The sequence below is a fragment of the Heptranchias perlo genome, unplaced genomic scaffold (genome assembly GCF_035084215.1).
Source record: "Heptranchias perlo isolate sHepPer1 unplaced genomic scaffold, sHepPer1.hap1 HAP1_SCAFFOLD_1041, whole genome shotgun sequence".
In the NCBI taxonomy this organism is placed as follows: domain Eukaryota; kingdom Metazoa; phylum Chordata; class Chondrichthyes; order Hexanchiformes; family Hexanchidae; genus Heptranchias; species Heptranchias perlo.
The window spans coordinates 34263-59945 of record NW_027138261.1 but is presented as its reverse complement, the minus strand read 5'-3'; the positions used below and the strand labels follow the sequence as shown (position 1 = coordinate 59945).

Genomic DNA, 25683 nt, shown 5'->3' with positions numbered 1-25683 from the left:
ATGGAGGAGGGAAGAGAGAGAGAGGACGAGAGAGATGGAGGAGGAAAGAAAGAGAGAGAGGATGAGAGAGATGGAGGAGGAAGAAAGAGAGAGGACGAGAGAGATGGAGGAGGGAAGAAAGAGAGAGAGGACGAGAGAGATGGAGGAGGGAAGAAAGAGAGAGGACGAGAGAGATGGAGGAGGGAAGAAAGAGAGAGAGGACGAGAGAGATGGAGGAGGGAAGAAAGAGAGAGGACGAGAGAGATGGAGGAGGGAAGAGAGAGAGAGGACGAGAGAGATGAGGAGGAAAGAAAGAGAGAGAGACGAGAGAGATGGAGGAGGGAAGAAGAGATAGAGGACGAGAGAGATGGAGAAGGAAAGAAAGAGAGAGAGGACGAGAGAGATGGAGGAGGAAGAGAGAGAGAGAGGACGAGAGAGATGGAGAAGGAAAGAAGAGAGAGAGAGGACGAGAGAGATGGAGGAGGAAAGAGAGAGAGAGGACGAGAGAGGTGGAGGAGGGGAGAGAGAGAGAGAGGACAAGACAGATGGAGGAGGGAAGAGAGAGAGAGAGGACGAGAGAGACGCAGGAGGAAGAAAGAGAGAGAGGACGAGAGAGATGGAGGAGGGAAGGAAGAGAGAGAGGACGAGAGAGACGCAGGAGGAAAGAAGAGAGAGAGGACGAGAGAGATGGAGAGTAAAGAAAGAGAGAGAGGACGAGAGAGATGGAGGAGGAAAGAAAGAGAGAGAGGACGAGAGAGATGGAGGAGGAAAGAAAGAGATAGAGGACGAGAGAGATGGAGGAGGGAGAAAGAGAGAGAGGACGAGAGAGATGGAGGAGGGAAGAAAGAGAGAGAGAACGAGAGAGATGGAGGAGGAAGAAAGAGAGAGAGGACGAGAGAGATGGAGGAGGGAAGAAAGAGAGAGAGAACGAGAGAGATGGAGGAGGGAAGAAAGAGAGAGAGGACGAGAGAGATGGAGGGGGAAAGAAAGAGAGAGAGAGGACGAGAGAGATGGAGGAGGGAAGAAAGAGAGAGGACGAGAGAGATGGAGGAGGGAAGAAAGAGAGAGAGACGAGAGAGATGGAGAAGGGAAGAAAGAGAGAGAGGACGAGAGAGATGGAGGAGGAAGAAAGAGAGAGAGGACGAGAGAGATGGAGGAGGGAAGAAAGAGAGAGAGGATGAGATAGATGGAGGAGGAAAGAAAGAGAGAGAGGACGAGAGAGATGGAGGAGGAAGAAGAGAGAGAGAACGAGAGAGATGGAGGAGGGAAGAAAGAGAGAGAGGACGAGAGAGATGGAGGAGGGAAGAGAGAGAGAGAGGACGAGAGAGATGGAGGAGGAAAGAAGAGAGAGAGGACGAGAGAGATGGAGGAGGGAAGAGAGAGAGAGAGGACGAGAGAGATGGAGGAGGAAGAAAGAGAGAGAGGACGAGAGAGATGGAGGAGGGAAGAAAGAGAGAGAGAGGACGAGAGAGATGGAGGAGGGAAGAAAGGGAGAGAGGACAAGAGAGATGGAGGAGGACAGAAAGAGAGAGGACGAGAGAGATGGAGGAGGACAGAAAGAGATAGAGGACGAGAGAGATGGAGGAGGAAGAAAGAGAGAGAGAGGACGAGAGAGACGGAGGAGGAAAGAAAGAGAGAGAGAGGACGAGAGAGACGGAGGAGGGAAGAGAGAGAGAGAGGACGAGAGAGACGCAGGAGGAAGAAAGAGAGAGAGGACGAGAGAGATGGAGGAGGGAAGAGAGAGAGAGAGGACGAGAGAGATGGAGGAGGAAAGAAAGAGAGAGAGGACGAGAGAGATGGAGGAGGGAAGAAAGAGAGAGAGGACGAGAGAGATGGAGGAGGGAAGAAAGAGAGAGAGGACGAGAGAGATGGAGGAGGGAAGAGAGAGAGAGAGGACGAGAGAGATAGAGGGGGAAAGAAAGAGAGAGAGGACGAGAGAGATGGAGGAGGGAAGAGAGAGAGAGAGGACGAGAGAGATGGAGGAGGAAGAAAGAGAGAGAGGACGAGAGAGATGGAGGAGGAAAGAAGAGAGAGAGGACGAGAGAGATGGAGGAGGGAAGAAAGAGAGAGAGGACGAGAGAGATGGAGGAGGGAAGAAAGAGAGAGAGGACGAGAGAGATGGAGGAGGGAAGAAAGAGAGAGAGGACGAGAGAGATGGAGGAGGGAAGAGAGAGAGAGAGGACGAGAGAGATGGAGGAGGGAAGAAAGAGAGAGAGGACGAGAGAGATGGAGGAGGGAAGAAAGAGAGAGAGACGAGAGAGATGGAGGAGGGAAGAAAGAGAGAGAGGACGAGAGAGATGGAGGAGGAAAGAAAGAGAGAGAGGACGAGAGAGATGGAGGAGGGAAGAAAGGGAGAGAGAGGACGAGAGAGACGGAGGAGGGAAGAGAGAGAGAGAGGACGAGAGAGATGGAGGAGAGAAGAAAGAGAGAGAGGACGAGAGAGATGGAGGAGGAAAGAAAGAGAGAGAGGACGAGAGAGATGGAGGAGGGAAGAGAGAGAGAGAGGACGAGAGAGATGGAGGAGGGAAGAGAGAGAGAGAGGACGAGAGAGATGGAGGAGGACAGAAAGAGAGAGAGGACGAGAGAGGTGGAGGAGGGAAGAGAGAGAGAGAGGACAAGAGAGATGGAGGAGGAAAGAAAGAGAGAGAGGACGAGAGAGATGGAGGAGGGAAGAGAGAGAGAGAGGACGAGAGAGACGCAGGAGGAAAGAAAGAGAGAGAGGACGAGAGAGATGGAGGAGTAAAGAAAGAGAGAGAGGATGAGAGAGATGGAGGAGGGAAAAAAGAGAGAGAGGACGAGAGAGATGGAGGAGGGAAGGAAGAGAGAGAGGACGAGAGAGATGGAGGAGGGAAGAAAGAGAGAGAGGACGAGAGAGATGGAGGAGGAAAGAAAGAGAGAGAGGACGAGAGAGATGGAGGAGGGAAGAGAGAGAGGACGAGAGAGATGGAGCAGGGAAGAAAGAGAGAGAGGACGAGAGAGATGGAGGAGGGAAGAGAGAGAGAGAGGACGAGAGAGATGGAGGAGGGAAGAGAGAGAGAGAGAGGACGAGAGAGATGGAGGAGGGAAGAGAGAGAGGACGAGAGAGATGGAGCAGGGAAGAAAGAGAGAGAGGACGAGAGAGATGGAGGAGGGAAGAAAGAGAGAGAGGACGAGAGAGATGGAGGAGGGAAGAGAGAGAGGACGAGAGAGATGGAGCAGGGAAGAAAGAGAGAGAGGACGAGAGAGATGGAGGAGGAAGAAAGAGAGAGAGGACGAGAGAGATGGAGGAGGGAAGAAAGAGAGAGAGGACGAGAGAGATGGAGGAGGGAAGAAAGAGAGAGAGGACGAGAGAGATGGAGGAGGGAAGAGAGAGAGGACGAGAGAGGTGGAGGAGGGAAGAAAGAGAGAGAGGACGAGAGAGATGGAGGAGGGAAGAGAGAGAGAGAGGACGAGAGAGATGGAGGAGGAAAGAAAGAGAGAGAGGACGAGAGAGATGGAGGAGGGAAGAGAGAGAGAGAGGACGAGAGAGATGGAGGAGGACAGAAAGAGAGAGAGGACGAGAGAGGTGGAGGAGGGAAGAGAGAGAGAGAGGACAAGAGAGATGGAGGAGGAAAGAAAGAGAGAGAGGACGAGAGAGATGGAGGAGGGAAGAGAGAGAGAGAGGACGAGAGAGACGCAGGAGGAAAGAAAGAGAGAGAGGACGAGAGAGATGGAGGAGTAAAGAAGAGAGAGAGGACGAGAGAGATGGAGGAGGGAAAAAGAGAGAGAGGACGAGAGAGATGGAGGAGGGAAGGAAGAGAGAGAGGACGAGAGAGATGGAGGAGGAAGAAGAGAGAGAGGACGAGAGAGGTGGAGGAGGAAGAAAGAGAGAGAGGACGAGAGAGATGGAGGAGGGAAGAAAGAGAGAGAGAGGACGAGAGAGATGGAGGAGGAAAGAAGAGAGAGAGGACGAGAGAGATGGAGGAGGGAAGAAGAGAGAGAGGACGAGAGAGATGGAGGAGGGAAGAGAGAGAGAGAGGACGAGAGAGATGGAGGAGGGAAGAAAGAGAGAGGACGAGAGAGATGGAGGAGGGAAGGAAGAGAGAGAGGATGAGAGAGATGGAGGAGGGAAGGAAGAGAGAGAGGACGAGAGAGATGGAGGAGGGAAGGAAGACAGAGAGGACGAGAGAGATAGAGGAGGAAAGAAAGAGAGAGAGAGGACGAGAGAGACGGAGGAGGAAGAGAGAGAGAGAGAGGACGAGAGAGACGGAGGAGGGAAGAGAGAGAGAGAGGACGAGAGAGACGGAGGAGGGAAGAAAGAGAGAGAGAGGACGAGAGATAGAGGTGGAAAGAAAGAGAGAGAGAGGACGAGAGAGATGGAGGAGGGAAGAAAGAGAGAGAGAGGACGAGAGAGATAGAGGAGGAAAGAAAGAGAGAGAGAGGACGAGAGAGACGGAGGAGGGAAGAGAGAGAGAGAGGACGAGAGAGATGGAGGAGGGAAGAAAGAGAGAGAGGACAAGAGAGATGGAGGAGGGAAGAGATAGAGAGAGGACGAGAGAGATGGAGGGGGAAAGAAAGAGAGAGACGACGAGAGAGATGGAGGAGGGAGGGAAGAGAGAGAGGACGAGAGAGATAGAGGAGGAAAGAAAGAGAGAGAGAGGACGAGAGAGACGGAGGAGGGAAGGGAGAGAGAGAGGACGAGAGAGATGGAGGAGGGAAGAGAGAGAGAGAGGACGAGAGAGATGGAGGAGGGAAGAAAGAGAGAGAGGACGAGAGAGATGGAGGAGGGAAGAGAGAGAGGACGAGAGAGATGGAGCAGGGAAGAAAGAGAGAGAGGACGAGAGAGATGGAGGAGGGAAGAAAGAGAGAGAGGACGAGAGAGATGGAGGAGGGAAGAAAGAGAGAGAGGACGAGAGAGATGGAGGAGGGAAGAGAGAGAGAGAGAGGACGAGAGAGATGGAGGAGGGAAGAAAGAGAGAGAGGACGAGAGAGATGGAGGAGGGAAGAAAGAGAGAGAGGACGAGAGAGATGGAGGAGGGAAGAGAGAGAGGACGAGAGAGGTGGAGGAGGGAAGAAAGAGAGAGAGGACGAGAGAGATGGAGGAGGGAAGAGAGAGAGAGAGGACGAGAGAGATGGAGGAGGAAAGAAAGAGAGAGAGGACGAGAGAGATGGAGGAGGGAAGAGAGAGAGAGAGGACGAGAGAGATGGAGGAGGACAGAAAGAGAGAGAGGACGAGAGAGGTGGAGGAGGGAAGAGAGAGAGAGAGGACAAGAGAGATGGAGGAGGAAAGAAAGAGAGAGAGGACGAGAGAGATGGAGGAGGGAAGAGAGAGAGAGAGGACGAGAGAGACGCACGAGGAAAGAAAGAGAGAGAGGACGAGAGAGATGGAGGAGTAAAGAAAGAGAGAGAGGACGAGAGAGATGGAGGAGGGAAAAAAGAGAGAGAGGACGAGAGAGATGGAGGAGGGAAGGAAGAGAGAGAGGACGAGAGAGATGGAGGAGGGAAGAAAGAGAGAGAGGACGAGAGAGATGGAGGAGGGAAGAAAGAGAGAGAGAGGACGAGAGAGATGGAGGAGGAAAGAAAGAGAGAGAGGACGAGAGAGATGGAGGAGGGAAGAAGAGAGAGAGGACGAGAGAGATGGAGGAGGGAAGAGAGAGAGAGAGGACGAGAGAGATGGAGGAGGGAAGAAAGAGAGAGGACGAGAGAGATGGAGGAGGAAGGAAGAGAGAGAGGATGAGAGAGATGGAGGAGGGAAGGAAGAGAGAGAGGACGAGAGAGATGGAGGAGGGAAGGAAGACAGAGAGGACGAGAGAGATGGAGGAGGGAAGAAAGAGAGAGAGAGGACGAGAGAGATAGAGGAGGAAAGAAAGAGAGAGAGAGGACGAGAGAGACGGAGGAGGGAAGATAGAGAGAGAGAGGACGAGAGAGACGGAGGAGGGAAGAGAGAGAGAGAGGACGAGAGAGACGGAGGAGGGAAGAAGAGAGAGAGAGGACGAGAGAGATAGAGGTGGAAGAAAGAGAGAGAGAGGACGAGAGAGATGGAGGAGGGAAGAAAGAGAGAGAGAGGACGAGAGAGATAGAGGAGGAAAGAAAGAGAGAGAGAGGACGAGAGAGACGGAGGAGGTAAGAGAGAGAGAGAGGACGAGAGAGATGGAGGAGGGAAGAAAGAGAGAGAGGACAAGAGATGGAGGAGGGAAGAGAGAGAGAGAGGACGAGAGAGATGGAGGGGAAAGAAAGAGAGAGAGGACGAGAGAGATGGAGGAGGAAGGAAGAGAGAGAGGACGAGAGAGATAGAGGAGGAAAGAAAGAGAGAGAGAGGACGAGAGAGACGGAGGAGGGAAGAGAGAGAGAGAGGACGAGAGAGATGGAGGAGGGAAGAGAGAGAGAGAGGACGAGAGAGATGGAGGAGGAAGAAAGAGAGAGAGGACGAGAGAGATGGAGGAGGGAAGAAGAGAGAGAGGACGAGAGAGATGGAGGAGGGAAGAAAGAGGGAGAGGACGAGAGAGATGGAGGAGGGAAGAGAGAGAGAGAGGACGAGAGAGATGGAGGAGGAAGAAAGAGAGAGAGGACGAGAGAGATGGAGGAGGAAAGAAAGAGAGAGAGGACGAGAGAGATGGAGGAGGGAAGAGAGAGAGAGAGGACGAGAGAGATGGAGGAGGGAAGAAAGAGAGAGGACGAGAGAGATGGAGGAGGAAGAAAGAGAGAGAGAGGACGAGAGAGACGGAGGAGGGAAGAGAGAGAGAGAGGACGAGAGAGACGGAGGAGGGAAGAGAGAGAGAGAGGACGAGAGAGACGGAGGAGGGAAGAGAGAGAGAGAGGACGAGAGAGATGGAGGAGGGAAGAGAGAGAGAGAGGACGAGAGAGATGGAGGAGGGAAGAAAGAGAGAGGACGAGAGAGATGGAGGAGGGAAGAAAGAGAGAGAGGACGAGAGAGATAGAGGAGGAAGAAAGAGAGAGAGAGGACGAGAGAGACGGAGGAGGGAAGAGAGAGAGAGAGGACGAGAGAGACGGAGGAGGGAAGAGAGAGAGAGAGGACGAGAGAGACGGAGGAGGGAAGAGAGAGAGAGAGGACGAGAGAGATGGAGGAGGGAAGAGAGAGAGAGAGGACGAGAGAGATGGAGGAGGGAAGAAAGAGAGAGGACGAGAGAGATGGAGGAGGGAAGAAAGAGAGAGAGGACGAGAGAGATGGAGGAGGGAAGAAAGAGAGAGAGGACGAGAGAGATGGAGGAGGGAAGAAAGAGATAGAGAACGAGAGAGATGGAGGAGGACAGAAAGAGAGAGAGGACGAGAGAGATGGAGGAGGACAGAAAGAGAGAGAGGACGAGAGAGATGGAGGAGGAAGAAAGAGAGAGAGGACGAGAGAGATGGAGGAGGGAAGAAAGAGATAGAGAACGAGAGAGATGGAGGAGGACAGAAAGAGAGAGAGGACGAGAGAGATGGAGGAGGAAGAAAGAGAGAGAGGACGAGAGAGATGGAGGAGGGAAGAAAGAGAGAGAGGACGAGAGAGATGGAGGAGGGAAGGAAGAGAGAGAGGACGAGAGAGATGGAGGAGGGAAGAAAGAGAGAGAGGACGAGAGATGGAGGAGGAAAGAAAGCGAGAGAGGAGGAGAGAGATGGAGGAGGGAAGAAAGAGAGAGAGGACGAGAGAGATGGAGGAGGGAAGAGAGAGAGAGAGGACGAGAGAGATGGAGGAGGGAAGAAAGAGAGAGAGGACGAGAGAGATGGAGGAGGGAAGAAAGAGAGAGAGGACGAGAGAGATGGAGGAGGAAGAAAGAGATAGAGGACGAGAGAGATGGAGGAGGGAAGAAGAGAGAGAGGACGAGAGAGATGGAGGAGGGAAGAAAGAGAGAGAGGACGAGAGAGATGGAGGAGGAAGAAAGAGAGAGAGGACGAGAGAGATGGAGGAGGAAGAAAGAGAGAGAGGACGAGAGAGATGGAGGAGGGAAGAAGAGAGAGAGGACGAGAGAGATGGAGGAGGGAAGAATGAGAGAGAGGACGAGAGAGATGGAGGAGGGAAGAAAGAGAGAGAGGACGAGAGAGATGGAGGAGGGAAGAAAGAGAGAGAGGACGAGAGAGATGGAGGAGGGAAGAGAGAGAGAGAGGACGAGAGAGATGGAGGAGGGAAGAGAGAGAGAGAGGACGAGAGAGATGGAGGAGGGAAGAAAGAGAGAGAGGACGAGAGAGATGGAGGAGGGAAGAAAGAGAGAGAGGACGAGAGAGATGGAGGAGGGAAGAAAGAGAGAGAGGACGAGAGAGATGGAGGAGGGAAGAATGAGAGAGAGAGGACGAGAGAGATGGAGGAGGGAAGAAAGAGAGAGAGGACGAGAGAGATGGAGGAGGAAGAAAGAGAGAGAGAGGACGAGAGAGATGGAGGAGGGAAGAAGAGAGAGAGGACGAGAGAGATGGAGGAGGGAAGAGAGAGAGAGAGGACGAGAGAGATGGAGGAGGGAAGAAGAGAGAGAGGACGAGAGAGATGGAGGAGGAAGAAAGAGAGAGAGGACGAGAGAGATGGAGGAGGGAAGAAAGAGAGAGAGGACGAGAGAGATGGAGGAGGGAAGGAAGAGAGAGAGGACGAGAGAGATGGAGGAGGGAAGAGAGAGAGAGAGGACGAGAGAGATGGAGGAGGGAAGAAAGAGAGAGAGGACGAGAGAGATGAGGAGGGAAGAAAGAGAGAGAGGACGAGAGAGATGGAGGAGGGAAGAAAGAGAGAGAGGACGAGAGAGATGGAGGAGGGAAGAAGAGAGAGAGGACGAGAGAGATGGAGGAGGAGAGAAGAGAGAGAGAGGACGAGAGAGATGGAGGAGGGAAGAAAGAGAGAGAGGACGAGAGAGATGGAGGAGGGAAGAAGAGAGAGAGGTCGAGAGAGATGGAGGAGGAAAGAAAGAGAGAGAGGACGAGAGATGGAGGAGGGAAGAAAGAGAGAGAGGACGAGAGAGATGGAGGGGAAAGAAAGAGAGAGAGGACGAGAGAGATGGAGGAGGGAAGAAAGAGAGAGAGGACGAGAGAGATGGAGGAGGGAAGAAAGAGAGAGAGGACAAGAGAGATGGAGGAGGGAAGAAAGAGAGAGAGGACGAGAGAGATGGAGGAGGGAGAGAGAGAGAGAGGACGAGAGAGACGGAGGAGGGAAGAAAGAGAGAGAGGACGAGAGAGATGGAGGAGGAAAGAGAGAGAGAGAGGACGAGAGAGATGGAGGAGGACAGAAGAGAGAGAGGACGAGAGAGATGGAGGAGGGAAGAAAGAGAGAGAGGACGAGAGAGACGGAGGAGGGAAGAAAGAGAGAGAGGACGAGAGAGATGGAGGAGGGAAGAAAGAGAGAGAGGACGAGAGAGATGGAGGAGGGAAGAAAGAGAGAGAGGACGAGAGAGATGGAGGAGGAAAGAAAGAGAGAGAGAGGACGAGAGAGACGGAGGAGGGAAGAAGAGAGAGAGGATGAGAGAGATGGAGGAGGGAAGAAAGAGAGAGAGGATGAGAGAGATGGAGGAGGGAGAGAGAGAGAGGACGAGAGAGATGGAGGAGGAAAGAAGAGAGAGAGAGGACGGGAGAGATGGAGGAGGGAAGAAAGAGAGAGAGGACGAGAGAGATGGAGAAGGGAAGAAAGAGAGAGAGGTCGAGAGAGATGGAGGAGGAAAGAAAGAGAGAGAGGACGAGAGAGATGGAGGAGGGAAGAAAGAGAGAGAGGAGGAGAGAGATGGAGGAGGGAAGAAAGAGAGAGAGAGGACGAGAGAGATGGAGGAGGGAAGAAAGAGAGAGAGGACGAGAGAGATGGAGGAGGGAAGAAAGAGAGAGAGGAGGAGAGAGATGGAGGAGGAAGAAAGAGAGAGAGAGGACGAGAGAGATGGAGGAGGGAAGAAAGAGAGAGAGGACGAGAGAGATGGAGGAGGGAAGAAAGAGAGAGAGAGGACGAGAGAGATGGAGGAGGAAAGAAAGAGAGAGAGGACGAGAGAGATGGAGGAGGGAAGAAAGAGAGAGGACGAGAGAGATGGAGGAGGGAAGAAGAGAGAGAGAGGACGAGAGAGATGGAGGAGGGAAGAAAGAGAGAGAGGACGAGAGAGATGGAGGAGGAAAGAAAGAGAGAGAGGACAAGAGAGATGGAGGAGGAAAGAAGAGAGAGAGGACGAGAGAGATGGAGGAGGGAAGAAAGAGAGAGAGGACGAGAGAGATGGAGGAGGGGAGAGAGAGAGAGGACGAGAGAGATGGAGGGAAGAGAGAGAGAGAGAACGAGAGAGATGGAGGAGGGAAGAAAGAGATAGAGAACGAGAGAGATGGAGGAGGACAGAAAGAGAGAGAGGACGAGAGAGATGGAGGAGGGAAGAAGAGAGAGAGGACGAGAGAGATGGAGGAGGGAAGAAAGAGAGAGAGGACGAGAGAGATGGAGGAGGGAAGGAAGAGAGAGAGGACGAGAGAGATGGAGGAGGGAAGAAAGAGAGAGAGGACGAGAGAGATGGAGGAGGAAGAAAGCGAGAGAGGAGGAGAGAGATGGAGGAGGGAAGAAAGAGAGAGAGGACGAGAGAGATGGAGGAGGGAAGAGAGAGAGAGAGGACGAGAGAGATGGAGGAGGGAAGAAAGAGAGAGAGGACGAGAGAGATGGAGGAGGGAAGAAAGAGAGAGAGGACGAGAGAGATGGAGGAGGAAAGAAAGAGATAGAGGACGAGAGAGATGGAGGAGGGAAGAAGAGAGAGAGGACGAGAGAGATGGAGGAGGGAAGAAAGAGAGAGAGGACGAGAGAGATGGAGGAGGGAAGAAAGAGAGAGAGGACGAGAGAGATGGAGGAGGGAAGAAAGAGAGAGAGGACGAGAGAGATGGAGGAGGAAGAAAGAGAGAGAGGACGAGAGAGATGGAGGAGGGAAGAATGAGAGAGAGGACGAGAGAGATGGAGGAGGGAAGAAAGAGAGAGAGGACGAGAGAGATGGAGGAGGGAAGAAAGAGAGAGAGGACGAGAGAGATGGAGGAGGGAAGAGAGAGAGAGAGGACGAGAGAGATGGAGGAGGGAAGAGAGAGAGAGAGGACGAGAGAGATGGAGGAGGGAAGAAAGAGAGAGAGGACGAGAGAGATGGAGGAGGGAAGAAAGAGAGAGAGGACGAGAGAGATGGAGGAGGGAAGAAAGAGAGAGAGGACGAGAGAGATGGAGGAGGAAGAATGAGAGAGAGGACGAGAGAGATGGAGGAGGGAAGAAAGAGAGAGAGGACGAGAGAGATGGAGGAGGGAAGAAAGAGAGAGAGAGGACGAGAGAGATGGAGGAGGAAGAAAGAGAGAGAGGACGAGAGAGATGGAGGAGGGAAGAGAGAGAGAGAGGACGAGAGAGATGGAGGAGGGAAGAAAGAGAGAGAGGACGAGAGAGATGGAGGAGGGAAGAAAGAGAGAGAGGACGAGAGAGATGGAGGAGGGAAGAAAGAGAGAGAGGACGAGAGAGATGGAGGAGGGAAGGAAGAGAGAGAGGACGAGAGAGATGGAGGAGGGAAGAGAGAGAGAGAGGACGGAGAGAGATGGAGGAGGGAAGAAAGAGAGAGAGGACGAGAGAGATGGAGGAGGGAAGAAGAGAGAGAGGACGAGAGAGATGGAGGAGGGAAGAAAGAGAGAGAGGACGAGAGAGATGGAGGAGGGAAGAAAGAGAGAGAGGACGAGAGAGATGGAGGAGGAGAGAAAGAGAGAGAGAGGACGAGAGAGATGGAGGAGGGAAGAAAGAGAGAGAGGACGAGAGAGATGGAGGAGGGAAGAAAGAGAGAGAGGTCGAGAGAGATGGAGGAGGAAGAAAGAGAGAGAGGACGAGAGAGATGGAGGAGGGAAGAAAGAGAGAGAGGACGAGAGAGATGGAGGGGGAAAGAAAGAGAGAGAGGACGAGAGAGATGGAGGAGGGAAGAAAGAGAGAGAGGACGAGAGAGATGGAGGAGGGAAGAAAGAGAGAGAGGACAAGAGAGATGGAGGAGGGAAGAAAGAGAGAGAGGACGAGAGAGATGGAGGAGGGGAGAGAGAGAGAGAGGACGAGAGAGACGGAGGAGGGAAGAAAGAGAGAGAGGACGAGAGAGATGGAGGAGGAAAGAGAGAGAGAGAGGACGAGAGAGATGGAGGAGGACAGAAAGAGAGAGAGGACGAGAGAGATGGAGGAGGGAAGAAAGAGAGAGAGGACGAGAGAGACGGAGGAGGGAAGAAAGAGAGAGAGGACGAGAGAGATGGAGGAGGGAAGAAAGAGAGAGAGGACGAGAGAGATGGAGGAGGGAAGAAAGAGAGAGAGGACGAGAGAGATGGAGGAGGAAAGAAAGAGAGAGAGAGGACGAGAGAGACGGAGGAGGGAAGAAAGAGAGAGAGGATGAGAGAGATGGAGGAGGGAAGAAAGAGAGAGAGGATGAGAGAGATGGAGGAGGGGAGAGAGAGAGAGGACGAGAGAGATGGAGGAGGAAAGAAAGAGAGAGAGAGGACGGGAGAGATGGAGGAGGGAAGAAAGAGAGAGAGGACGAGAGAGATGGAGAAGGGAAGAAAGAGAGAGAGGTCGAGAGAGATGGAGGAGGAAAGAAAGAGAGAGAGGACGAGAGAGATGGAGGAGGGAAGAAAGAGAGAGAGGAGGAGAGAGATGGAGGAGGGAAGAAAGAGAGAGAGAGGACGAGAGAGATGGAGGAGGGAAGAAAGAGAGAGAGGACGAGAGAGATGGAGGAGGGAAGAAAGAGAGAGAGGAGGAGAGAGATGGAGGAGGAAAGAAAGAGAGAGAGAGGACGAGAGAGATGGAGGAGGGAAGAAAGAGAGAGAGGACGAGAGAGATGGAGGAGGGAAGAAAGAGAGAGAGAGGACGAGAGAGATGGAGGAGGAAAGAAAGCGAGAGAGGACGAGAGAGATGGAGGAGGGAAGAAAGAGAGAGGACGAGAGAGATGGAGGAGGGAAGAAAGAGAGAGAGAGGACGAGAGAGATGGAGGAGGGAAGAAAGAGAGAGAGGACGAGAGAGATGGAGGAGGAAAGAAAGAGAGAGAGGACAAGAGAGATGGAGGAGGAAAGAAAGAGAGAGAGGACGAGAGAGATGGAGGAGGGAAGAAAGAGAGAGAGGACGAGAGAGATGGAGGAGGGGAGAGAGAGAGAGGACGAGAGAGATGGAGGGAAGAGAGAGAGAGAGAACGAGAGAGATGGAGGAGGGAAGAAAGAGAGAGAGGATGAGAGAGATGGAGGAGGAAAGTGAGAGAGAGAGGACGAGAGAGATGGAGGCGGAGAGAAAGAGAGAGAGGACGAGAGAGATGGAGGAGGGAAGAAAGAGAGAGAGGACGAGAGAGATGGAGGAGGAAAGAAAGAGAGAGAGAACGAGAGAGATGGAGGAGGAAAGAAAGAGAGAGAGAACGAGAGAGATGGAGGAGGAAAGAAAGAGAGAGAGGGCGAGAGAGACGACAGTGCGGGGCTCCCTCAGTACCGACCCTCCGACAGTGCGGCTCTCCCTCAGTACTGACCCTCCGACAGTGCGGCGCTCCCTCAGTACCGACCCTCCGACAGTGCGGCTCTCCCTCAGTACTGACCCTCCGACAGTGCGGCCCTCCCTCAGTACCGACCCTCCGACAGTGCGGCGCTCCCTCAGTACCGACCCTCCGACAGTGCGGCGCTCCCTCAGTACTGACCCTCCGACAGTGCGGCGCTCCCTCAGTACCGACCCTCCGACAGTGCGGCGCTCCCTCAGTACCGACCCTCCGACAGTGCGGCGCTCCCTCAGTACCGACCCTCCGACAGTGCGGCGCTCCCTCAGTACCGACCCTCCGACAGTGCGGCCCTCCCTCAGTACTGACCCTCCGACAGTGCGGCGCTCCCTCAGTACTGACCCTCCGACAGTGCGGCGCTCCCTCAGTACCGACCCTCCGACAGTGCGGCGCTCCCTCAGTACTGACCCTCCGACAGTGCGGCGCTCCCTCAGTACCGACCCTCCGACAGTGCGGCGCTCCCTCAGTACCGACCCTCCCACAGTGCGGCGCTCCCTCGGTACTGACCCTCCGACGTAGAGGGAGAAAAGATTGCCGATCACCACAAGACAGGAGAAAATATCCAAAGCTTTTCCCTGGCACTCATTCGGAGGATGCAGGCATCTTTGACCGTCTTGCGAGCAGCGTTCACGGAGTTAAACGGCGGAGTCCTCTCCGGTCCAAAAGCTTCCCAAGGCTCCCAGTCGGTCGCGGGCCAGAACATGGCTGATGCGTCATGCGATGGATAAATGCGAGGTTTTCCACTTTGGTTGTAAAAGCAGAAAGGCGGATTGTTATCTGAATGGTGAGAGATTGGGAAACGGGGAGGTGCAACGAGACCTGGGTGTCCTTGCACACCAGTCGCTGACCATCTCCAACAAGAGAGGGAGTCTAACCACCTCCCCTTGACATTCAACGGCATTACCATCGCCGAATCCCCCACCATCAACATCCTGGGGGTCTCCATTGACCAGAAACCTAACTGGACCAGCCATATAAATACTGTGGCTACGAGAGCAGGTCAGAGGCTGGGTATTCTGCGGCGAGTGACTCACCTCCTGACTCCCCAAAGCCTTTCCACCGTCTACAAGGCACAAGTCAGGAGTGTGATGGAATACTCTCCACTTGCCTGGACGAGTGCAGCTCCCAACAACACTCGAGAAGCTCGACACCATCCAGGGCAAAGCAGCCCCGCTCGATCGGCACCCTAAACATTCACTCCCTTCACCACCGGCCCACCGCGGCCGCAGTGTGCACCATCCACAGGATGCCCTGCAGGCAACTCGCCAAGGCTTCTTCGACAGCACCTCCCAAACCCGCGACCTCTACCACCTAGAAGGACCAGGGCAGCGGGCGCATGGGGACAACCCCCACCCGCACGTTCCCCTCCGAGTCACACACCGTCCCGACTTGGAAATATATCGGCCGTTCCTTCATCGTCGCTGGGTCAAAATCCTGGAACTCCCTTCCCAACGGCACTGTGGGAGAACCTTCACCACATTACACGGAAGGACGTCATTGCTCCGGAGAGAGCGCAGAGAAGATTTGCAAGAATGCTGAAAATTGCAGCTACGAGGAGAGATTGGATCGGCTGGGGTTGTTTTCCTTTGGAGCAGAGGAGGCTGAGGAGGGACTTGATTGCGGCGTACAAAATTAGGAGGGGCCCAGATAGAGTAGACAGGAAGTACCTGTCTCCCCTAGCGGAGAGTTCAAGAACTAGAGGACACAGATTTAAGCCGATTGGCTGAAGGATTAGAGGGGACATGAGGAAAAACTTTTTTGCCCAGAGGGCGGTGGGTGTGTGGAATTCGCGGCCCGAATTGGTGGTAGAGGCAGGGACCCTCAACTCTTTTCAAAGAGGGAGGTTTTAAGAGGCGTCTTAAAGGAGGAGAGAGAGAGAGGCGGAGAGGTTTAGGGAGGGAATTCAAGAGCTTAGGGCCCAGGCAGCTGAATGCACGGCCGCCAATGGTGGAGCGATGGGAATCGGGGGGGGGGCGGGGATGCGCGAGAGGCCAGAATCGGAGGAGGGCAGAGATCTCGGAGGGTTGTCGGGGCTGGAGGAGGTTTCAAGAGGGGAAGGAAAGGGGAGAACGAGGTAGAGGTTAAAATAAGGACACGGAGCCGGAGGGAGATAAAGCAGAGAGAGAGAGAGAGACAGAATTTGAAAGTTAACATAGAGAAAGAGGGGAAAGAAAGGGAGGCAGAGGTAGAGGGTAAAATAAGGACACGGAGCCAGAGGGAGATAAAGAGAGAGGGGATAAAGCAGAGAGAGAGAGAGAGAGAGAGACGGAATATGAAAGTTAAAACAGAGAAAGAAGGGAACGAAAGGGAGGCAGAGGTAGAGGGTAAAATAAGGGCACAGAGCGGGAGGGAGATAAAGAGAGAGGGGATAAAGCAGAGAGAGAGAGAGACAGAATATGATTGTTAATTTAGAGAAAGAAAGGAACGAAAGGGAGACAGAGGTAGAGGGTAAAATAAGGACACGGAGCCAGAGGGAGATAAAGAGAGAGGGGATAAAGCAGAGAGAGAGAGAGACAGAATATGAAAGTTAACATAGAGAAAGAGGGGAACGAAAGGGAGGCAGAGGTAGAGGGTAAAATAAGGGCACAGAGCCAGAGGGAGATAGAGAGGGGATAAAGCAGAGAGAGAGAGAGACAGAATATGATTATTAATTTAGAGAAAGAGAGGAACGAAAGGGAGGCAGAGGTAGAGGGTAAAATAAGGGCACAGAGCCAGAGGGAGATAGAGAGGGGATAAAGCAGAGAGAGAGAGAGACAGAATATGATTATTAATTTAGAGAAAGAGAGGAACGAAAGGGAGACAGAGGTAGAGGGTAAAATAAGGACACAGAGCCAGAGGGAGATAGAGAGGGGATAAAGCAGAGATAGAGAGACAGAATATGATTGTTAACAGAGAGAAAGAGGTGAACGAAAGGGAGGCAGAGGTAGAGGGCAAAATAAGGGCACAGAGCAGGAGGGAGATAAAGAGAGAGGGAGTAAAAAGCAGAGAGAGAGAGAGAGATAATATGAAAGTTAATGTGGAGAAAAAGGGGAACGAGAAAGGGAGGCAGAGATAGAGGGTAAAATAAAGGCACAGAGCCAGAGGGAGATAAAGAGAGAGGGAATAAAAAGCTGAGAGAGAGAGAGATAATATGAAAGTTAAAGTGGAGAAATAGGCTGAACGAGAAATGGAGGCAGAGGTAGAGGGCAAAATAAGGGCACAGAGCAGGAGGGAGATAAAGGGAGAGGGGATAAAGCACAGAGAGAGAGAGAATATGAAAATTAACATAGAGAAAGAGGGGAACGAAAGGGAGGCAGAGGTAGAGGGTAAAATAAGGGCACAGAGCAGGAGGGAGATAAAGAGAGAGGATAAAGCAGAGAGAGAGAGTCAGAATATGAAAGTTAACATAGAGAAAGAGGGGAATGAAAGGGAGGCAGAGGTAGAGGGCAAAATAAGGACACAGAGCGGGAGGGAGATAAAGAGAGAGGGGGTAAAGCAGAGAGAGAGAGATAGAATATGAAAATTAACATAGAGAAAGAGGGGAACGAAAGGGAGGCAGAGGTAGAGGATAAAATAAGGGCACAGAGCCAGAGGGAGATAGAGAGAGAGGGGATAAAGCAGAGAGAGAGAGATAGAATATGAAAATTAACATAGAGAAAGAGGGGAACGAAAGGGAGGCAGAGGTAGAGGATAAAATAAGGGCACAGAGCCAGAGGGAGATAGAGAGAGAGGGGATAAAGCAGAGAGAGAGAGATAGAATATGAAAATTAACATAGAGAAAGAGGGGAACGAAAGGGAGGCAGAGGTAGAGGATAAAATAAGGGCACAGAGCAGGAGGGAGATAAAGAGAGAGGATAAAGCAGAGAGAGAGAGAGTCAGAATATGAAAGTTAACATAGAGAAAGAGGGGAATGAAAGGGAGACAGATTTAGAGGGTAAAATAAGGGCACAGAGCGGGAGGGAGATAAAGAGAGAGGATAGAGCAGAGAGAGAGAGTCAGAATATGAAAGTTAACATAGAGAGAGAGGGGAACGACAGGGAGGCAGAGGTAGAGGGTAAAATAAGTACACAGAGCGGGAGGGAGATAAAGAGAGAGGATAGAGCAGAGAGAGAGAGTCAGAATATGAAAGTTAACATAGAGAAAGAGGGGAACGAAAGGGAGACAGATTTAGAGGGTAAAATAAGGGCACAGAGCGGGAGGGAGATAAAGAGAGAGGATAGAGCAGAGAGAGAGAGTCAGAATATGAAAGTTAACATAGAGAGAGAGGGGAACGAAAGGGAGACAGATTTAGAGGGTAAAATAAGGGCACAGAGCGGGAGGGAGATAAAGAGAGAGGATAGAGCAGAGAGAGAGAGTCAGAATATGAAAGTTAACATAGAGAGAGAGGGGAACGAAAGGGAGGCAGAGGTAGAGGGTAAAATAAGTACACAGAGCCGGAGGGAGATAAAGAGAGAGGGGATAAAGCTGAGAGAGAGAGAGATAATGAGGGAGCGTTGTGTTGGAGATGGAGAGCGAGCAATTTTGAAGCAACATTGCCAGCTGCTGCCCAGTCATCGCCACTGCATCGAACTCCTTTTATTGGCTTGAGTTACGGGGAAATGTTAAATGGATCAGTAAGTTTATAAAACTCCAACTCTCCGCAGTGCTCCAGTGGCAGTGCTCCAGTGGCAGTGCTCCAGTGGCAGTGCTCCAGTGGCAGTGCGTCTCCAAACATCCCTCGACAGATTAATTCAAGCAATGAGAGACGGTGGGCCCCGATGGAGAAACGTGCCTTTGAGTCACAAGGTCCAGGAGTCAGGTCCCTCTGCAGCCCCATAAACAGGCCGTTCGGCCCATCATGCTCCATGCTGGTGCTCATGCTCCACACGAGCCTCCTCCCTCCCTCCCTCCTCCATCTCCCCCTCTCCTTCCATTCCTTTCTCCCTCATGTGTCTATCCAGCTTCCCCCCCCTTAAATCCATCTCCACTATTCCCCTCGACTACTCCTTGTGGGAGCGAGTTCCACATTCTCACCGCTCTCTGGGGAAAGAAGTTTCTCCTGAATTCCCCGATTGGATTTATTAGTGACTCTCTTATATTTATGCCCCCCCCCCTAGTTCTGGTCTCCCCCACAAGTGGAGACATCTTCTCTACGTCTACCCTATCGAAACCTTTCATAATCTTAAAGACCTCCATCAGGTCACCCCTCAGTCTTCTCTTTTCTAGAAAAGAGCCCCAGTCTGTTCAGTCTTTCCTGATAGTTAGAAACCTCTCAGTTGTGGTGTCATCCTTGTAAATCTTTCTTTGCACCTTCTCCAATGCCTCTATATCTTTTTTATAATATGGAGACCAGAACTGTGCACAGTGCTCCAAGTGTGGTCTAACCAAGGTATATGGAGACCAGAACTGTGCACAGTGCTCCAAGTGTGGTCTAACCAAGGTATATGGAGACCAGAACTGTGCACAGTGCTCCAAGTGTGGTCTAACCCAGGTATATGGAGACCAGAACTGTGCACAGTGCTCCAAGTGTGGTCTAACCAAGGTATATGGAGACCAGAACTGTGCACAGTGCTCCAAGTGTGGTCTAACCCAGGTATATGGAGACCAGAACTGTGCACAGTGCTCCAAGTGTGGTCTAACCAAGGTATATGGAGACCAGAACTGTGCACAGTGCTCCAAGTGTGGTCTAACCAAGGTATATGGAGACCAGAACTGTGCACAGTGCTCCGAGTGTGGTCTAACCAAGGTATATGGAGACCAGAACTGCGCACAGTGCTCCGAGTGTGGTCTAACCCAGGTATATGGAGACCAGAACTGCGCACAGTGCTCCGAGTGTGGTCTAACCCAGGTATATGGAGACCAGAACTGCGCACAGTGCTCCGAGTGTGGTCTAACCAAGGTATATGGAGACCAGAACTGCGCACAGTGCTCCAAGTGTGGTCTAACCCAGGTATATGGAGACCAGAACTGCGCACAGTGCTCCGAGTGTGGTCTAACCAAGGTATATGGAGACCAGAACTGCGCACAGTGCTCCAAGTGTGGTCGATCCCAGGTATATGTAGACCAGAACTGTGAACAGTGCTCGTAGTGTGGTCTAACCAAGGTATATGGAGACCAGAACTGTGCACAGTGCTCCAAGTGTGGTCTAACCAAGGTATATGGAGACCAGAACTGTGCACAGTGCTCCGAGTGTGGTCTAACCAAGGTATATGGAGACCAGAACTGCGCACAGTGCTCCGAGTGTGGTCTAACCCAGGTATATGGAGACCAGAACTGCGCACAGTGCTCCGAGTGTGGTCTAACCCAGGTATATGGAGACCAGAACTGCGCACAGTGCTCCGAGTGTGGTCTAACCAAGGTATATGGAGACCAGAACTGCGCACAGTGCTCCAAGTGTGGTCTAACCCAGGTATATGGAGACCAGAACTGCGCACAGTGCTCCGAGTGTGGTCTAACCAAGGTATATGGAGACCAGAACTGCGCACAGTGCTCCAAGTGTGGTCGAACCCAGGTATATGGAGACCAGAACTGTGAACAGTGCTCGTAGTGTGGTCTAACCAAGGTATCTGGAGACCAGAATTTTTTTTTTTTTTTTTTTTATTCGTTCGTGGGATGCGGGCGTCGCTGGCCAGGCCGGCATTTATTGCCCATCCCTCATCGCCCCTTGAGAAGGTGGTGGTGAGCCGCCTTCTTGAACCGCTGCAGTCCGTGTGGTGACGGTTCTCCCACAGTGCCGTTGGGAAGGGAGCTCCAGGATTTTGACCCAGCGACGATGAGGGAACGGCCGATATATTTCCAAGTCAGGACGGTGTGCGACTCGGAGGGGAACGTGCGGGTGGGGGTTGTCCCCATGTGCCCGCTGCCCTCGTCCTTCTAGGTGGGAGAGGTCGCGGGTTTGGGAGGTGCTGTCGAAGAAGCCTTGGCGAGTTGCTGCAGTGCATCCTGTGGATGGTCCACACTGCGGCCGCGGTGCGCCGGTGGTGAAGGGAGTGAATGTTTAGGGTGCCGATCGAGCGGGGCTGCTTTGCCCTGGATGGTGTCGAGCTTCTTGAGTGTTGTTGGAGCTGCACTCATCCAGGCAAGTGGAGAGTATTCCATCACACTCCTGACTTGTGCCTTGTAGATGGTGGAAAGGCTTTGGGGAGTCAGGAGGTGAGTCACTCGCCGCAGAATACCCAGCCTCTGACCTGCTCTTGTAGCCACAGTATTTACATGGCTGGTCCAGTTAAGTTTCTGGTCAATGGTGACCCATAGGATGTTGATGGTGGGGGATTCGGCGATGGTAATGCCGTTGAATGTCAAGGGGAGGTGGTTAGACTCTCTCTTGTTGGAGATGGTCAATGCCTGGCGTGAATGTTACTTGCCACTTATGAGCCCGAGCCTGGATGTTGTCCAGGTCTTGCTGCATGCGGGCTCGGACTGCTTCATTATCTGAGGGGTTGCGAATGGAACTGAACACTCTGCAGTCATCAGCGAACATCCCCATTTCTGACCTTATGATGGAGGGAAGGTCATTGATGAAGCAGCTGAAGATGGTTGGGCCTAGGACACTGCCCTGAGGAACTCCTGCAGCAATGTCCTGGGGCGGAGATGATTGGCCTCCAACAACCACTACCATCTTCCTTTGTGCTCGGTATGACTCCAGCCACTGGAGAGTTTTCCCCCTGATTCCCATGGACTTCAATTTTACTAGGGCTCCTTGGTGCCACACTCGGTCAAATGCTGCCTTGATGTCAAGGGCAGTCACTCTCACCTCACCTCTGGAATTCAGCTCTTTTGTCCATGTTTGGACCAAGGCTGTAATGAGGTCTGGAGCCGAGTGGTCCTGGCGGAACCCAAACTGAGCATCAGTGAGCAGGTTATTGGTGAGTAAGTGCCGCTTGATAGCACTGTCGACGACACCTTCCATCACTTTGCTGATGATTGAGAGTAGACTGATGGGGCGGTAATTGGCCAGATTGGATTTGTCCTGCTTTTTGTGGACAGGACATACCTGGGCAATTTTCCACATTGTCGGGTAGATGCCAGTGTTGTAGCTGTACTGGAACAGCTTGGCGAGAGGCGCAGCTAGTTCTGGAGCACAAGTCTTCAGCACTACAGCTGGGATGTTGTCGGGGCCCATAGCCTTTGCTGTATCCAGTGCACTCAGCCGTTTCTTGATATCACGTGGAGTGAATCGAATTGGCCGAAGACTGGCTTCTGTGATGGTGGGGATATCGGGAGGAGGCTGAGATGGATCATCCACTTGGCACTTCTGGCTGAAGATGGTTGCAAACGCTTCAGCCTTGTCTTTTGCACGCACGTGCTGGACTCCGCCATCATTGAGAATGGGGATGTTTGCAGAGCCTCCTCCTCCCGTTAGTTGTTTAATTGTCCACCACCATTCATGACTGGATGTGGCAGGACTGCAGAGCTTTGATCTGATCCGTTGCTTAGCTCTGTCTATAGCATGTTGCTTCCGCTGTTTAGCATGCATGTAGTCCTGAGTTGCAGCTTCACCAGGTTGGCACCTCATTTTTAGGTACGCCTGGTGCTGCTCCTGGCATGCTCTTCTACACTCCTCATTGAACCAGGGTTGATCCCCTGGCTTGTTGGTAATGGTAGAGTGAGGAATATGCCGGACCATGAGGTTACAGATTGTGCTGGAATACAATTCTGCTGCTGCTGATGGCCCACAGCGCCTCATGGATGCCCAATTTTGAGCTGCTAGATCTGTTCTGAATCTATCCCATTTAGCACGGTGGTAGTGCCACACAACACGTTGGATGGTGTCCTCAGTGCGAAGACGGGTCTTCATCTCCACGAGGACTGTGCGGTGGTCACTCCTACCAATACTGTCATGGACAGATGCATTTGCGACAGGGAGATTGGTGAGGATGAGGTCAAGTAAGTTTTTCCCTCATGTTGGTTCGCTCACCACCTGCCGCAGGCCCAGTCTAGCAGCTGTGTCCTTCAGGACTCGGCCAGCTCGGTCAGTAGTGGTGCTACCGAGCCACTCTTGGTGATGGACATTGAAGTCCCCCACCCAGAGTACATTCTGTGCTCTTGCTACCCTCAGTGCTTCCTCCAAGTGGTGTTCAACATGGAGGAGGACTGATTCATCAGCTGAGGGAGGGCGGTAGGTGGTAATCAGCAGGAGGTTTCCTTGCCCATGTTTGACCTGATGCCATGAGATTTCATGGGGTCCAGAGTCAATGTTGAGGACTCCCAGGGCCACTCCCTCCTGACTGTATATCACTGTACCGCCACCTCTGGTGGGTCTGTCCTGCCGGTGGGACAGGACATACCCAGGGATGGTGATGGAAGAGTCTGGGACGTTGGCTGAAAGATATGATTCTGTGAGTATGGCTATGTCAGGCTGTTGCTTGACTAGTCTGTGGGACAGCTCTCCCAATTTTGGCACAAGTCCCCAGATGTTAGTAAGGAGGAACTTGCAGGGTCGACTGGGCTTGGTGTTTTGCCGTTGTCGTGTCTGGTGCCTAGTGGTCCGATGCCGGGTGGTTCGTCCGGTTTTATTGTGCACAGTGCTCCGAGTGTGGTCTAACCCAGGTATATGGAGACCAGAACTGTGCACAGTGCTCCGAGTGTGGTCTAAACCAGGTATATGGAGACCAGAACTGTGCACAGTGCTCCAAGTGTGGTCTAACCAAGGTATATGGAGACCAGAACTGTGCACAGTGCTCCGAGTGTGGTCTAACCCAGGTATATGGAGACCAGAACTGTGCACAGTGCTCCGAGTGTGGTCTAACCCAGGTATATGGAGACCAGAACTGTGCACAGTGCTCCGAGTGTGGTCTAACCAAGGTATATGGAGACCAGAACTGTGCACAGTGCTCCAAGTGTGGTCTAACCCAGGTATATGGAGACCAGAACTGTGCACAGTGCTCCGAGTGTGGTCTAACCCAGGTATATGGAGACCAGAACTGTGCACAGTGCTCCGAGTGTGGTCTAACCCAGGTATATGGAGACCAGAACTGTGCACAGTGCTCCAAGTGTGGTCTAACCAAGGTATATGGAGACCAGAACTGTGCACAGTGCTCCAAGTGTGGTCTAACCAAGGTATATGGAGACCAGAACTGTGCACAGTGCTCCAAGTGTGGTCTAACCCAGGTATATGGAGACCAGAACTGTGCACAGTGCTCCGAGTGTGGTCTAACCCAGGTATATGGAGACCAGAACTGTGCACAGTGCTCCAAGTGTGGTCTAACCAAGGAATATGGAGACCAGAACTGTGCACAGTGCTCCGAGTGTGGTCTAACCCAGGTATATGGAGACCAGAACTGTGCACAGTGCTCCGAGTGTGGTCTAACCCAGGTATATGGAGACCAGAACTGTGCACAGTGCTCCGAGTGTGGTCTAACCCAGGTATATGGAGACCAGAACTGTGCACAGTGCTCCGAGTGTGGTCTAACCAAGGTATATGGAGACCAGAACTGTGCACAGTGCTCCAAGTGTGGTCTAACCCAGGTATATGGAGACCAGAACTGTGCACAGTGCTCCGAGTGTGGTCTAACCCAGGTATATGGAGACCAGAACTGTGCACAGTGCTCCGAGTGTGGTCTAACCCAGGTATATGGAGACCAGAACTGTGCACAGTGCTCCAAGTGTGGTCTAACCAAGGTATATGGAGACCAGAACTGTGCACAGTGCTCCAAGTGTGGTCTAACCAAGGTATATGGAGACCAGAACTGTGCACAGTGCTCCAAGTGTGGTCTAACCCAGGTATATGGAGACCAGAACTGTGCACAGTGCTCCGAGTGTGGTCTAACCCAGGTATATGGAGACCAGAACTGTGCACAGTGCTCCAAGTGTGGTCTAACCAAGGAATATGGAGACCAGAACTGTGCACAGTGCTCCGAGTGTGGTCTAACCCAGGTATATGGAGACCAGAACTGTGCACAGTGCTCCGAGTGTGGTCTAACCCAGGTATATGGAGACCAGAACTGTGCACAGTGCTCCGAGTGTGGTCTAACCCAGGTATATGGAGACCAGAACTGTGCACAGTGCTCCGAGTGTGGTCTAACCCAGGTATATGGAGACCAGAACTGTGCACAGTGCTCCGAGTGTGGTCTAACCCAGGTATATGGAGACCAGAACTGTGCACAGTGCTCCGAGTGTGGTCTAACCAAGATATATGGAGACCAGAACTGTGCACAGAGCTCCAAGTGTGGTCTAACCAAGGTATATGGAGACCAGAACTGTGCACAGTGCTCCAAGTGTGGTCTAACCAAGGTATATGGAGACCAGAACTGTGCACAGTGCTCCAAGTGTGGTCTAACCCAGGTATATGGAGACCAGAACTGTGCACAGTGCTCCGAGTGTGGTCTAACCCAGGTATATGGAGACCAGAACTGTGCACAGTGCTCCGAGTGTGGTCTAACCCAGGTATATGGAGACCAGAACTGTGCACAGTGCTCCAAGTGTGGTCTAACCAAGGTATATGGAGACCAGAACTGTGCACAGTGCTCCAAGTGTGGTCTAACCAAGGTATATGGAGACCAGAACTGTGCACAGTGCTCCAAGTGTGGTCTAACCCAGGTATATGGAGACCAGAACTGTGCACAGTGCTCCAAGTGTGGTCTAACCAAGGAATATGGAGACCAGAACTGTGCACAGTGCTCCGAGTGTGGTCTAACCCAGGTATATGGAGACCAGAACTGTGCACAGTGCTCCGAGTGTGGTCTAACCCAGGTATATGGAGACCAGAACTGTGCACAGTGCTCCGAGTGTGGTCTAACCCAGGTATATGGAGACCAGAACTGTGCACAGTGCTCCGAGTGTGGTCTAACCCAGGTATATGGAGACCAGAACTGTGCACAGTGCTCCGAGTGTGGTCTAACCCAGGTATATGGAGACCAGAACTGTGCACAGTGCTCCGAGTGTGGTCTAACCAAGATATATGGAGACCAGAACTGTGCACAGAGCTCCAAGTGTGGTCTAACCAAGGTATATGGAGACCAGAACTGTGCACAGTGCTCCAAGTGTGGTCTAACCAAGGTATATGGAGACCAGAACTGTGCACAGTGCTCCAAGTGTGGTCTAACCAAGGTATATGGAGACCAGAACTGTGCACTATGCTCCGAGTGTGGTCTAACCCAGGTATATGGAGACCAGAACTGTGCACAGTGCTCCGAGTGTGGTCTAACCCAGGTATATGGAGACCAGAACTGTGCATTGTGATCCAAGTGTGGTCTAACCAAGGTATATGGAGACCAGAACTGTGCACAGTGCTCCAAGTGTGGTCTAACCAAGGTATATGGAGACCAGAACTGTGCACAGTGCTCCAAGTGTGGTCTAACCAAGGTATATGGAGACCAGAACTGTGCACAGTGCTCCAAGTGTGGTC

General features: G+C 52.4%; 1 protein-coding gene across 1 annotated transcript; it reads left to right on the top strand.

The window, feature by feature from the left end:
• Nucleotides 1-6978: 6978 nt before the first annotated feature.
• Nucleotides 6979-13475, top strand: LOC137307549 (trichohyalin-like; the record flags this gene model as incomplete). The annotated part of the gene is made up of 2 exons (XM_067976864.1): nt 6979-7161; nt 12294-13475. Coding segments are annotated over 2 exons (1365 nt in total), but the record flags the coding sequence as incomplete, so codon positions are not given.
• Nucleotides 13476-25683: the final 12208 nt, after the last annotated feature.